We start from the raw sequence: 14,521 nt of genomic DNA on the forward strand, positions 1-14,521 counted from the left end.
AAGGCCCAAGGACAATGGACTTAAGTAAGATATAGCCCATCAATTAAACAACCCTTAATCGTCTCTTACAGTTTAACCTCTCAGCCCATAATGATCAAATACTGTCTGACAGGAAAGGACCTCTCCCCTAGCTGCAAGGTGCAGTGTATATATATATATATATATATATATATATATATATATATATATATATATATATATATTATCATATAAATCTATTTTGCAAAATAAATCTCAAACACGGTTGAAATCGACTATCGACAGTTTTGGTTTCCATCAAAGAGAATGCAATCCCAATCATTCACTTTGTCCGGCAAAGGGGCTGATCTTGTCACTATGATCGCCCATTCGAGTGAATTCTCAAACTACCCCAACATACCCAGGTTTTGTCCCCCAAAGGATATCACTGATTGGCATATCAAAGACAATGCAATCCGACACTCAGTGCAATACCATAATCGATTCTAGTGGTTATGTGTAACTTTTCAGTTTTGCCCATCTGTCTCCAAGGCCCAGGGCATAACTAGAAATTGATCCAGCTTTAGTGTTTCAAATAAACACACACTACATGTGCTTTGGGTCCAAACCTGGCAGCTAAGACAGGCTGTCCCAGCTTTCTTGGCAACACATTAGTGTCAGCCTTGACAGGATAAACTCCCCAAGTCTATCCAATGGCTAAGAACATTCTAAACTAACACGAGTCTCATAAGTGTCCAATTTAATTGCACAGAAACCCACCACTCATAACATGAAACAATTATGTACTTTTACTCATTCACAATAAATGCATCAGTACATCAAATTGATTGGAGTTAAGGGCATACACTGTCTAACACAAAGAATAACACACTAAGTAAACAAGCATTTTTCCACCAAGGCAACCACTCATGGCCTCAACCTAGAAAGGAACTTTTTTACTAAGGCAAAAAGTTCCACTAAGGTAATTGCTTGTGGCCTTGGCCTTCACAGAACCCTCGCGGAATGATGCATTAAGCAAAGGGAATTTTTTCACTTAGGAAAAAAATTCCGAGACCTCGGCAACTGTTATCGATCAACTTGTGACATTGACCTCGACCTAAAGGACACTAATATGGAACATCTTTATAAAAGTCTATGCTAAGAATACTTTCACAAAAAGGAAATGCTTTATTAAAGAATTGTAAGTTTCTTTACAAAGATGCCTCTTTGGGGGGGAGGCATCATCCCCTTACACAAAAGAAAAAAAAAAGAGAAAGATAAGAAGAGCATCTTTCGACAAGAAACTCAAGTTTCATTATCTCAAGTGTCTTTACAAGAAAATACCTCTTATGGGGGAGGCGTCGGCCCCATGCAAAAAAAAAAAAAAAACAGAAAAAGAAAAAAAGAAGAAGAGAAGAAGGAAGAAAAAGTATACAAGTTTTAGGGGCACATAGGCCAAAACAAAATAAAACTATCTATTAACCCCCTCCGGTTTGAGCTGTGGTGTCGGTAGGGGCACCGGTGGTTGGGTTCTCATCCGTCCCCAGTATATCCACTAGTTGTTAAGCTTTAGTAGCGAATAGGTCCAGTTGGCCGATGTTGAAGCTTGGAAGAATCTTCAACACTTGGGCCTTGCAATCATCGGAGCCCTCTAAGTAAGACTGTGAGGCAAAGGAGGTCAAGTCCATCTCGTGCTCCTCCAATGCCTTACATTTTTCGACCGCCTCCGCAGCCTCCTCCTCCAATTGTTGCCCCACCGACACTAGGGAGAACTTCAGCTCCTTCACGAGCTCCCTCTTGGTGGCCACCACAACCTCGACCCTCTTGCGACGTTCATGCTCGTTGTGGGTCTGCTCCTCAGCCTCTGTTGACTAGTGCCTTAGGCTCTCGATCTCCTCTTGCACTTGTCGAAACTGCTGGATTAGCACCTCCACCTTGCCATAGAGACTGACCGAGCAGGAGATCATCTACACAGAAAAGGTAAAAACCGACAGTCGCATCCTGCCAAGAAGACCTCGGCCACATAACAAAATCGAGATGTACATGCATACCGCAGTGGCCTTGTCCAAAAGCATGTCCCGGACCAAATCCACAATGTGTTGTGTCCACAACTGGTGGTCGCTGGGAAGGACCATGCCGACTGCTAGTTGCCAGTCGAGACCAAGCACCGACAAGGAGTCCCCCTCTCGTATGCTCCACTATGGCTTGAAGATATGATAGTTGGTGAGCAACTCTTTATCTCGGGGGTCAGACAACTGAGGTGCCCTTGGGGGACACCTCCTTCAAGTAATGTTGCAACTAGCGAACAATGGGAGTGTCCATATCGAGGGGGGCAGAACTAAGGCCGACCATCACCAAGGCCTCCTCCTTCACCAAGGGTCCAACATGAATTGTCCCGCCCAGCCAAAGCCGATTTATCACGGCCTTCTCCTCATTGTTGCTACGTAGTGCGACCCTCTCGGCCAATGGGGATAAGACCCCAATGTCACGCCTCGACGCTCAGCCTTGGCCCGCTCCTCGGCCGTGGGTCCCTTGGTCTCTTCCACATCTACTACTTCAAGAAGCGCAAGAACATTCCTAGTGGCATCAACCCTCGACCATGTGGAGCTAGTACTCTTATTAGTAGAGTCCACACTCTGTTGGTCGCGCTTGGTCCCGTGAGATGTGACCCTCTGCCTCAACACTTGGACGCTAGACATCCGAGAGGAGCTCTCTAAGTCATTACTATAGCTCTCATCATTGCTAAGAGTGTTGCTAGGAGTAGTCCAGTCGGGAAGGTTGTAAACTTCAAACCCATAATCCGAGGCCAACATGTCAAAGACAGAGGTTCTTTAGATAAAGATGTTAATGAAAGGAAATCTAAGGAGTTGGTTGTGGAAACCCAAGAGGTCCTCAGTAGCTCCAAGAATCAAGGTTTCGAGCAAATGGTGAAGTCTCACTTAGCCAGCCTCCCTATTTAAAGGAAAATGTACGGCCCATATTCAATTGATCCAACGGTCACGGATCGATCAACCTAACAGCCCGAACCGACGAGCTCCACCTGGAACCGATCTTGGGAGATGAAACAACACCAGTTCACCCGTCGACTCTGGCTGAAGGGCACGCCAAACTGGACCCCCTTGTGTCATCTTGCACACGACTTCAATCAGTCAACCCTGGCGCTCATTCTGTGTATGGATGTATGACGGATGGCGCCAGCACTCGTGGGGGGATGAGCAATGCATGCGGGTAGCCTACGCCCGTGCAAGCCACTATCACACAGCATCGGCCTGGAATGATCCTTTACTGACACGAAGGGTGGACAGAGGAGCAAACACTACAAAGCCATTCAAAAGAGTTCTACTATCGAGGTTGATGCCTCCACACTAATCTACTACACTCTCTTCGGCCAAAGCCAAGGCCTCGACAGAGCCCGCCAGCCAACCTCAATCGCTACAGCCTCAAGAGCGGGAGGCAAGTGATGTAGGGGTACCTGGCTGACCTGTGGATCCTGACACTTGGCATTGGCCAGATGCATCTTGGCCATCCCATGGATCCTGACACGTGGCATCAGCCGGATGCATCCTGGCCATCCATCATCAATCACTGCCAACCACTACCACTTGCTCCCAACTACCCCTCTTCTAAGGCAACTCCAGCTATAAAAAGGGTCTCCCACATTGAGGTAAGGACACATAGACTTAAGCTCTAAGGTTCCTCTCTTGCTTGGTCTGACCCCTCACAAGTCTCAACTAACTTGTTCATCAGAGTTTACGCCCCTGGGATAACTCCTAGGGCCTCTGACGTCTTCTTTCTCTCGACAGGTTGGATCTATCGACCTCGAACACTAGAAATTACGCTTTGCCCTCGGCTCCTTATTTGGCAACAAGTTAGCCATGTTATTTCACAAGCAACGGATGATATAGAATGACAAGAGGTAGGTAAACTACCCCAATCGGAAGAGAGTACGTAGTATACTTGTGCTTGGAGAGAGAGGATTTAGTGACTAATATACAACCGATACGATAGTATACAGCTAATAATTAATAACTTATGAAATACTGTAGCGTGGAGCATCCTTAACCTCTATCTCTGTAGTCTCAGAACACCCGATATGTTGTTGATGATGATGCATATGCATGATTTTGATGGATTTTTCTGCATAGACTAGAAATTAAGGAGTTGGAAAGTGACCAAAGAGAGAGGGGGCTAAGGGACCATATATATCTGCCTGCCTAGCTATGCTTATTCTTCTGTCATTTGTCCACATCCACTCACCCGGGTAGACTATGACAATTCAATATTCTCTTCATCAGTACTCTTCAACGAACCAACAGTGGACCGTGGCCACTGAGTCATGGAATCCATGCATCCTACAGACAGTGCAGTTTTGCTGAAATCTGCCAGTCACCATGGAAATATTGCTAGCTATAGCTAGCCATTCAAATTGACCTGATCAGAGACTGGGCTACTATTATTTATGCAAACGTTGAAATTTGGACGGAGGTGAATGCAAATGCAGAAACCAGGTAACCAGGTATTGATTAAAGTCATGGCTCTTCTCCTGTCTCCAGACTCCAGGTTAGAACGGGTAGATCTCCGTTAATAAGACAATATCGATCGCCTCTCCTCGGCCCTCCGCCCCCCCAACATACTTCAGATCACCCAGCTAATTGTTGCTAGATGAGATGGGATACAAGGTGGGATCTGATGGTTGAGCTTGAGCAGATTCCAATCTGAAATCATCAGCAAAGTTTCCTCTTCTCCTCACGTAAGGGGCTGGCCTGGGCTACCACACTAACCATTTGGATTCCTGACTAGGCTCCGGTCTCACACGCAGGCCTATTAATAATACCCATCAGACCATCAAATTGTTACATAACATAATAATCTAGATTATAGAAGGGAAATTAATTAAGGTTTTTTGCAGGTAGTTTCCTTCTTTTGGAGCCCTGAATGCTGTAACTGTAGTGTGCAGAAGGGCCCAGAGCAGAAAGTCCTGAAGTTTAAAAACCAATGTGGGTGGTTGGAAGTTGTATTGTTGTACAACCAATCTCAGTCCAAACCATGAAAACTCGACCAGGTTCTTCTGTGTTTGAACCATAGTGAGGTGGCAGTCACAGAAAGGTCTTGTGCTGGTTACAATGAGCAAATTAAAGCAGAATTGATTTTGTTGAAATAAACAACAGAATTAAAATCGGATCACTGTAACAATAAAGTAGCGAGAAAGAGAGAAAGGTCAGAGTTTGGGTCTGTAAAATCTTGTGCTGGTTACGATGAGAAAAGCAGTACTCTTGCTGTCTTGCATTTGCAAGAAAACACAAAACAGATGATATTTTCCCTATTTTTTTTTCATAAAAGAAAGAAAAAGTTGTATACCGATGGGCAAAAGTATGATCGAAGTACGAGTCGATAGTACATTTAAATCCGGGCATTAAATCTAAGTAAAAGAAACAAGAAAAGAAAGCTGTACCAGAAGAAAGCTAAGCCATGCCTGTCACACATGCTTTAGTCTGATTGAGTTGGGTTGATGCAACCAATTCCATCACCTTGTGATCGAATTGGCAATCAAATAGTCTGAGTTCGATACCAGTACACATCCAAGTCAGAGGGCATTTCTTGGTGTCCACATTATTCTGCAATGCTGATAGTTATTCATGAGCAGAGGACATGGCATGTAAAGTTACAGACTTAAAAGCATCTCTCTCTCTCTCTCTCTCTCTCAATCTATCTATCTGTTTTGTTTCAAGACTTGAGAGATAATTAAATACGAGCAAAACATAGATAATGAGTGGTCTATGTGTTGTTTAAAAGGCTGGGTTGGGTCTCCCAAATTTAGGTGGTGTGTAGGAAATCAACGACATGATTGCTGGTTTTGTTTTTGAAAACAAAAGCAATTGCCACATCAGCAAAATTATATTGTTTTTGCTGATGTGGCATGTATACATATATGATAGCTTCGAATTATTGATTAAGATTGGAAAGAGAAAAAAAAAAAAAAAAGAAATGGTGGGTTGGGGGTCTCCCAAATATAGTTTCACTTTTAACCTCCTCTCTTTATAAAGGACCTCTTGGTCAGTTTGGACTGAAACCGAGAACTCAACACTCTCATTAGTTCTTTCAGTTTATTCTGCCTATTCTTTTAGTTTCTATCTACAGTGGGACCAGAACCATCACCCAGTCCACAAGATCTCCATTAACCGTCGTGTGACATGGAGTCAGATGATGCTGCTATGCCTATGACGAGGTTCTGATCTCTGGCTCTTTTCTCTCTCTCCCTCACACACACAAACATACACGCATCTTTTATCTTCATCTTGTGCACAAGATAAGCAGCGATGGAGTTGAATGAGTGGCAGCAGACATGGAGTGGAGGGCTTGATAGAATACTGTGTATGCAAGGAGGAGACGACGACGGCAGCTACGCCAGGAACTCAGACGCCCCTGCATCTGCCATCAGCTTATCAAAGCCATTGCTGATTGCAGCCATTCAATCCATGCGGCTTTTCCACGGGGAGGCGTCACTGAGGATTGCAGACTTGGGCTGTGCGACAGGGTTCAACACCTTGTCTACCATCGACTTGGTCATCGACACCCTGAGGGGGCGCTATAACAAAGACTGTGCTTTCGAGCCTGAATTCGAGGCTTTCTTTTCTGATCTCCCTTCCAACGATTTTAATTCCCTCTTCCGATCCTTGCCTCCATTCATTGATAACAAGAAGAAGCGTTACTATGCAGCTGGAGTGCCGGGATCCTTCTACCACCGCCTCTTTCCTAAAGGGAAGCTTCATGTGGCTGTCAGCTTAAGCGCCCTACACTGGCTTTCTCGGGTATGGCCTGTGGGTATATATCTTCATTCTTATTCTTACATGCAGTACTATTCTATTAATAATATATATATATATTCTAATTTTCCTTTGTTATTAATTACCATTCCGTAGGTATTCATTTAGTATAATAACGCCTTCTCCTCAATATATACTTGTATTAATTATACTATTTTTCTTTTAATCTCGATAAAATTTAATTTTGTTGGGACTTGGGAAAGCTAGCTAGAAAATATAAGAATTGAAGAAGTTACATATGACTAAAAAAATCATATCATGGGTTTCATTCAATTTCAAGTTTTCCATTTTTTTTTTTTTTTGCTTCTCTTCTCCTTTAATTTTGGTTGGTGATGTTATATATAGATACCAGAGGTGGTGTTGGATAAGAGATCACTGGCTTGGAACAAAGGAAGAGCTTGGATTGATGGAGCAAAGAAAGAGGTTGTGGAAGCCTATGCTAAGCAATCCGATGAGGATTTGAGGGCCTTCCTACAATGCCGAAGAGAAGAGATTGTCGAGGGAGGAACGTTGTTTATATTGATGGCCGGACGGCAAGGCTTGGAGCAGCCGGAGAACCAGTTAGGTGACCCTGATTCAAGGGCCAAGCACCCTTTCACAAGTTCCATGGATCAGGCATGGGAAGACCTCTTAAATGAGGTATTTCTTTCTTTCTTTTTGGCATATGCATATATATATATATATGGAATAATGTAATTAAATCTCCTCCTTTTTTATATAATTTCCACCCTAAAATTGACATGACATCACCACCCTTTTCCTCGTATTTCTTCATTCCCTTGTCTCCATCCATCTATACTCGTATATAACTGTTTAACGCATGCACCCAATTAAGCTCAGACCCTTTCGATATGGCTGTTAACCTCTTCTCATCTAGGGGCTGGCCGGGAGGAGACAAGTTACTCTTTTAATTTGTTTTTGTGTGGGGAACCCCTCTTCTCTTCTCATGTATAAAAAATGCCTCGATTCACCAAACTCAAATACGAAACATATATCAACCTTTCACTTGGTGTATTGCTCTTCTTTTGTTCTTTTCAGAGGTAACTTTATCTTATGCTTGGTTTGAGAGAAAATAAAGAGTAACTTTATTCTATCAACCTTTATGGTATATGTTTGGTTTAAGTAATTAATGTGGGTCCGGTCATTACTTATGGTATATGTTTGGTTTAAGTAACTTTATGCTATCAACCTTTAAGTAACTTTATGCAGTTGCATCCTTATCATACCATCTAGTAATATTTGTTCCAAAATGAAAGCCCGTTGATCGTTGAAACCCTGATTTTGGTGGAAGGTTTGAAATTGGCTTTAGAGGTGGGTATTTCTCGCATCTTAGTTGAGAGTGACGCCCTCACTTTAATCAGATGTTTGTTGGTGAATTCGTTGGATCCACATGGTCTATTAGCAACTTAGTCGCTGATTGCAAACAACTGCTGTATTGCTTCTCAAGTTATTTGGTTTATTATATTTCTAGAAAAGCTAACATGGCTGCAAATAAATTGGCTATTACTTGACAAGAGTTAAAACTTGGTCTCAAGTACCTGATTTCCTCCTCAATACTATTGTACAAGAGATTCATGTAAACCGAGTTTGTTGATGAATGAATTTTCCCCAAGGGGCCTTCTAAAAAAAAGTACTATTTGTTAAATAATGCATGGGATAGTGTGCTGCCATTTTCGTATAAATCTTGTCGAGAAATTAACTTAATTAAAGCACTAGCTATTACTGTATTAAGGGAAAACAAGTTTAAAGCACTATTAAGCTATGGTTTATTAATTAGTTTTTGAAGCCCAAAATGGCCTTTTGATCATCTGAGATAATTCAGTTTGTCCAGTAATCTTGGAATGCGTTTGTTTTGAGCATGTTCCGATCGATTTTGAATTGAATATTTCCTTTTTTTATGATGGTTTTTATTTGTGGTAGGGATTGATTGATGAAGAGACAAGAGACACATTCAACATTCCTGCATACATGAGAAGTATAGAAGAAGTTGAGAAGGCTTTCCATCAATGTGGTGGATTTGAGATACAAAGATTGGAGTACCAGAGAATAGTAGAGCATTCAAAGGAGAAACAAGAGGAGTGGATAAGGGATCCAGTTTCCTATGGTAGAGCCAAAGCCAATCTAGTCCGGGCGACACTCAGACCTATAGTTGAGGCTCACCTTGGACCCAAACTCTCTGAAGAGCTATTCAAAAGATTCGAAAAGAGGGCCTCTGCTGACATAGAAATGCTTCACAAAACATGCTTTTATGGTGTCATTGTTGTATGTGCAATCAGGAAGTGAGATAACTAACTAAACTACCTTTGCCTGAGTTGTATGCCTCCCATCAAACACATACATATATAACTATGCAGACCCTTCACACCCAACTACTCAAGTCAACATGAAAAGGAAATTGATTGAATAGGATGTATACACTGTCTAATTGATCAGTGAACCCAAGTCACATACATTTTATAGATGAAGATTGCTTTGTTTTATTTTCATTATTTTCTATGGGTGGAATTTAATTTGTTCATGATCATATAAAACACCATTCATTCGATTTTTATATATATCCCCTTTTACATTATAATAAAATAGATAAGGAAAAATGAATGGAACGGGAGAAATTTACTCTTCAACTTCAATAATATTATATTTTAATTTCAATCCATATTGCCAGAGACTGGAGACTGGGGAACATTAATCATTTAATTTTCACTACCATTATAGCTATCTCCCAAATTGTATGGTGAAGATTTCAGAGCATAGAGATATTTCCACATGAAAGGTTCCCAACCATAGAGATACTTCCATGTAAATCGTGACAAGTGACAGAACAAGAGAACAGGACTATAAGATACTTCTTGTGGTAGTAATTGCACTTCTTCTCTTAGCGTGCACGGTCTGCTTGCATGCCGCCTTAGGCACATCTCTCTTTTATAGTTTTACGCTGGTCTAATGAAAGCCAGTCTTTTAGTAAGCATATATAAGCAACTGTTTAGTGTATAAGCAATTCTTTAGTGGCCGCATATGTTATGGCCATTTGGTAAACAAGTTGTTCTTCAAGATGCACACAGACCAGCTAATGAGGAAGGAAGAGAAATTCTTTACAACTACGTCTTAGTGAATCTCTCTCTCTCTCTCATCAAGATAAGGGAGGGATATATATTGATTGTTAGTCTGTGGACAATGGACAATGAATCAATTTTTCAAATGGTAGTTGATGTACTTAGAAGAATTTATCCCCTAAAAAAAGACGCCTGGCCAATAATTTGAATTTTGAAATGCTCTCTTATCTAATATTCCAACAGAGCAGTACTCAACATTGCAATTACAAGAGTGCTATGTTTTGATTCTGGCTTTTTATCTTTTTTCTAATGATAAAAGTTTTGTCATCATGAATCTTAATATAAAGTAACTTTTCTTTCATTTTTGGGCCTAACACTCAAAAATAATTTTTGGGATTTTTATGGGCCTTCATAAATTATTAATTATATTTATATTTGTTTATCAATGTCGAGGGGGGATAAGACATAAGAGAAAGGGGAGGAGCCAGGGTGGTCATTAAACTATTGAAGATGAACCAGAACCAGAAGAAACACGTGGTCCTCAACTTTACACACGCAGAGTCGGCACACAGTACAGACCCCCTCTCTCTCTCTCTGGTGCAGACTGGAGACAACTGCAGCGATGGTATGGGAGTTGGAGAAAGGAAATTGATGGTTTTGTTGACCAGTCAAGTCAATCATTTGCCAGCCTTGAGGTCGGAGCGTGTAAAGCTGACAAGCTGTGGAGTGTGGGCCCAACTCTATCAGCTATCACATCGGATCTGTTATTCTGAGGTCTCAACTTTCGTCCCCCACTTTTCTCTCCCTTGTGGAAAGGCTTGCCCTGGTCCCTATTATCCACGTGACCTGTCCGCTGTGTCCCATGAAAGAAAATAGACCACAGAGAGAGAGAGACAGAGAGACAGAGGAACCCCAGAGAACGAAGGGCAGGTCTGTAGATCCTTTTGTTTTGCCTACCCTCGTCTCGTCACTCTCGTGAAGTATGTGTAAGGTAAGGTTGCAACAACACCAACACAGAACTGAAGACAGAAGCAGGCCATTAGACCCGTCCAATCCACTCGTCGGGAATCTTTCTCTTGAGCTGACGCCATAGACCTACACTTCTCCCCTCCCCGGCCGGCCGGCCAGGATTGATGATGTATGTATTTATATTTTTTAGGAGAATGACGGTTCATCTCAGGGTCAGAATTTGTAGGCCCAAAGTACTGTTGAGTAGGTGCAAGCTGCTCGGTGCGAACTGCTCGAAATTGATGCCAAGTGAGGATTGCTGACATTTTGAATGTTTATAGCTCTGTAGTGAAAATCAGAAATCTGTATTGGGCATGTCCTACTTTTTCATATTTTATAAAGCCTCTCACTCAGCCTACAAAAATTCAAATGCAGCCACTTGTTCCATTGGCGATTCAGATGTTAAAAATTCATGCGAATATGAAAGAATGAGAATTCAGCCACATATTGGGAATATTTTCCTATAAATTTAATATATATGTACAAAAGATATTTCAAATTTGCATTATATTTGAATGCTATATGAATAAAGTTTTTATTTGTAAGAGATTTAGATGCTCTCTACAATATAGGGGTGGCAATTTTGGATCCAATCCATTTGATTATTGGATTGATATGAGTCAAGTAAGGTGGATTAGGTTTAGGGTATTTATTGGGTATCACTTTATCAATTGCTAGGGACATAGGGTTAGGATTTGAAATCATCATTCACCGCTACCAGACGCCTCCATATAGGTTATGTTTGGTTTTGGTGGGCGTTTATTGAAAAAACAAAAAAAAAACCACCACATCAGCACCACGTAGGCCTTGGCGCTTATTATGCTTGAAACCACTGTTGGGTTTCACCATTTATCAATTAAAAATAAATACTTTCATTTCTATGCATGAAGTGCTGGTGAAAAGTCCAAATTCTTGTTTCCCCTAACGCCTTAGCATTTCTTGAATTGAAATGCTTATGTGGCATACTTGCACACTTTAATCTGAAGTGGAGAGTAACTTTATGTATTACTTGAAAGCAAATAAAACGTTTAAAACAATATTTTCAAATCAACGTTTATCTAATAAACGCCCAAGGAACCAAACACATGCATAGTCTTCTTCACTAGTCATTCGCTTCTTTAGACCTAAAAGTGCTAGATTTCAGTGGTCACCATTGACAACATTTCCAATATCATAGTCGAACTCCTTTTTAATATATAAAATATAAATATGTAATAATAAAATGTCTACAACTATGAAGTTTTAATTTATGTAAAATGATACAAAACTCACAAAAACAAAGCATAGTCTGCATAGAATAAAACAAAATTGTTGAAGAAAAATCTTCTTTCATTCATTCTCAACTCATCGAATGACAACATATATAAACACATGCGATGAGGTCAATATATGTGATGAGGTCAAAATATGCGATGAGTTCAATACAGTTGCGATGAAGTCTTAGAAAAGATCACATGGTGAACATCTTTGGGTTGCCAGCCTAGCTTTCTAGAATGTTCGATCTTTCTTTAACAGAATCTTGTTCCATTAACACCCTCCCCCCCTCAAGTTGGGCATGAAGGGAATGAATGCCGAACTTTCCAAGTAGATAATGAAATCTATCAGCTCCTAAGGCTTTGGTAAACAAGTCATCTGATTGCTCCTCTATTGAAAGGTGAGAGGTTTTGATTGTCTTGGTTTGAACATGTTCACGCAAGAACTATTGAGAGGTTTTGATTTCCAAGTAGATGATGAAATCACTTGCTATATGCTTTGTCCGTTCGTGAAAAACTGGATTTGCTACTATATGAAGAGCCGCTTGATTGTCAAAATGAAGCAATAATGGCTGAGTGATAGAAATATTGAGATCAGTAAGAAGGCGTTTGAGCCAGAGCAACTTTGTAGTGGTAGAAGCCATTGTACGATATTCCACCTCGGTTGATGAGCGGGCTACAGTGTTCTATTTCTTTGTCTTCCAAGATACAGGTGAATTACCAACAAAGATCACATACCCCGTTGTAGATCGTTGGGAGATTGGACAACTACCCCAGTCAGCATCACAATAGGCTCGAACAATAAAGTCATTTGTTGATGGTAAGAAGAGGCCTTTGTTTGGAGAGGCGGAGAGATATCTAAGGATGCATAAGGCTACAGTCATGTGAGTTTCAGTTGGGTGTTGCATATGTTGACTAAGGGCATGAACAGAGTAACAGAGTCCTGGTCGTGTTATGGTTAATACACTAATTGGCCAATGAGATGGCGGAAGCGATTGAGGTTCGAAAGTAAGGAACTCTGCTCGTCAAACTGTAGTTGTTGTTCCATTGGAAATGAAGTTGGGTGATAACCAATCATGTCGGCTTCATGTAGTATGTCAAGTAGATACTTTCGTTGATGTAAAAAAATTCCAAATGAAGAACGTTGAACCTCAGTCCCCAAGAAATAAGTGAGTGATCCCAAATCTTTAAGACGGAAACACGTGTGCAGGTATTGCTTTAGATCATTAATTTGATCAAGATTACTACTAATGATGATCAAATCATCAACGTAAACAAGGACGTCAATGTATGAACCTAAATTAGAGGAGAAGAAGAGTGAGTAGTCATTTAATGAGTGAGTGAGCCCATACTACTTGAGGACGTCTGAAAAATTTTCAACCACTATCAAGAGGCCTATTGTAGACCATAAAGGGATTTATTTAGTTTACACACTCGGTTGTTTCCTGGATTAGATAGACCTGGCGGAATTTCCATGTAGACTTCCTTATGGAGATCACCATTTAGAAAAGCATTGTTAACATCGAGTTGGTGAAGGGTTCATCCTCGACTGGCAGCAACTGACAAAAGGCACCGGACGATAACTAGTTTGGCCACCGGTGTATATGTGTCATGGAAGTTCATACCTTCGACCTGAGTGTACTCCTTAGCCACAAGTCTTGCCTTATAAAGCTCAATTGTTCTATCAACTCGATACTTGATTTTGTACACCCATCATGCACCAATGGCTTGTTTTCCTGTCGGAAGTTCAACAAGGGTCCATGTGTTATTTTGATTCAATGTTGAAAGTCCATCTTCCATAGCTCGCCACCATCGTGGATCAAGAACTATTTGATTATATGTGTGTGGCTCAATTGGGGTGTGCACATGATGAAGGAAGCTGGTTGAGTACCCAGAGAATTGACAATCATAATCCCTTAAGTATGCTAGAGTTTTTCGTTGTCGATGAGGGTGAGTTATGTTAGCTATGCCATGGATAGGACAAACCTGATTGGGTTGGACTGAGTCAGGTTGAATCAGGTTGGGCTGAACCGTTTGCTCATCATGTGGAAGGCAATCAATGTTGTTAGAAGTGGGTAATGGTATAACCAACCCTAAATTGGTGAAAGGTGTTGATTCATTCACCATGAATAGGAAATGATTTTCATAGAAGACAACATCACATGAGGTGAAGATTTGTTGGGAATCTAGATCAAAGATTTTGTAAGCCTTTTGTCCAAATGGATATCCAACAAACACTCCTCTCATCGCATGAGCAATAAACTTGTCGCAAGTACAACTATGGTTTATGGCATAGACCAAGCAGCCAAATACACGAATATGATCATATGTCAGTGGCCGATTAAACAACAATTTGAAAGGTGTCTTGCCGCTGAGTAATTGAGTTGGGAGATAATTGATCAAATATGTTGTTGTAGTCACACAC

The 14,521-nt window shown here is 41.0% G+C and overlaps 1 protein-coding gene across 2 annotated transcripts; it reads left to right on the plus strand.

The window, feature by feature from the left end:
• The first annotated feature begins 5,960 nt into the window (after positions 1-5,960).
• On the plus strand, positions 5,961-9,314 carry LOC104611192 (gibberellic acid methyltransferase 2). 2 transcript variants are annotated; one of them, XM_010278161.2, is made up of 3 exons: positions 5,961-6,776; positions 7,128-7,421; positions 8,703-9,314. In XM_010278161.2, exons 1-3 carry the CDS (start codon positions 6,276-6,278, stop codon positions 9,063-9,065), a joined length of 1,158 nt encoding a protein of 385 aa, XP_010276463.1. In that variant the 5' UTR covers positions 5,961-6,275; the 3' UTR covers positions 9,066-9,314. The 2 variants fall into 2 exon arrangements, with proteins under 2 accessions (XP_010276463.1, XP_010276464.1); XM_010278162.2 differs by having other exon boundaries at positions 5,965-6,767.
• The last annotated feature ends 5,207 nt before the right edge of the window (positions 9,315-14,521 follow it).

This window comes from Nelumbo nucifera, chromosome 2 (genome assembly GCF_055504915.1).
Source record: "Nelumbo nucifera cultivar China Antique chromosome 2, China Antique-T2T, whole genome shotgun sequence".
Taxonomy (NCBI): domain Eukaryota; kingdom Viridiplantae; phylum Streptophyta; class Magnoliopsida; order Proteales; family Nelumbonaceae; genus Nelumbo; species Nelumbo nucifera.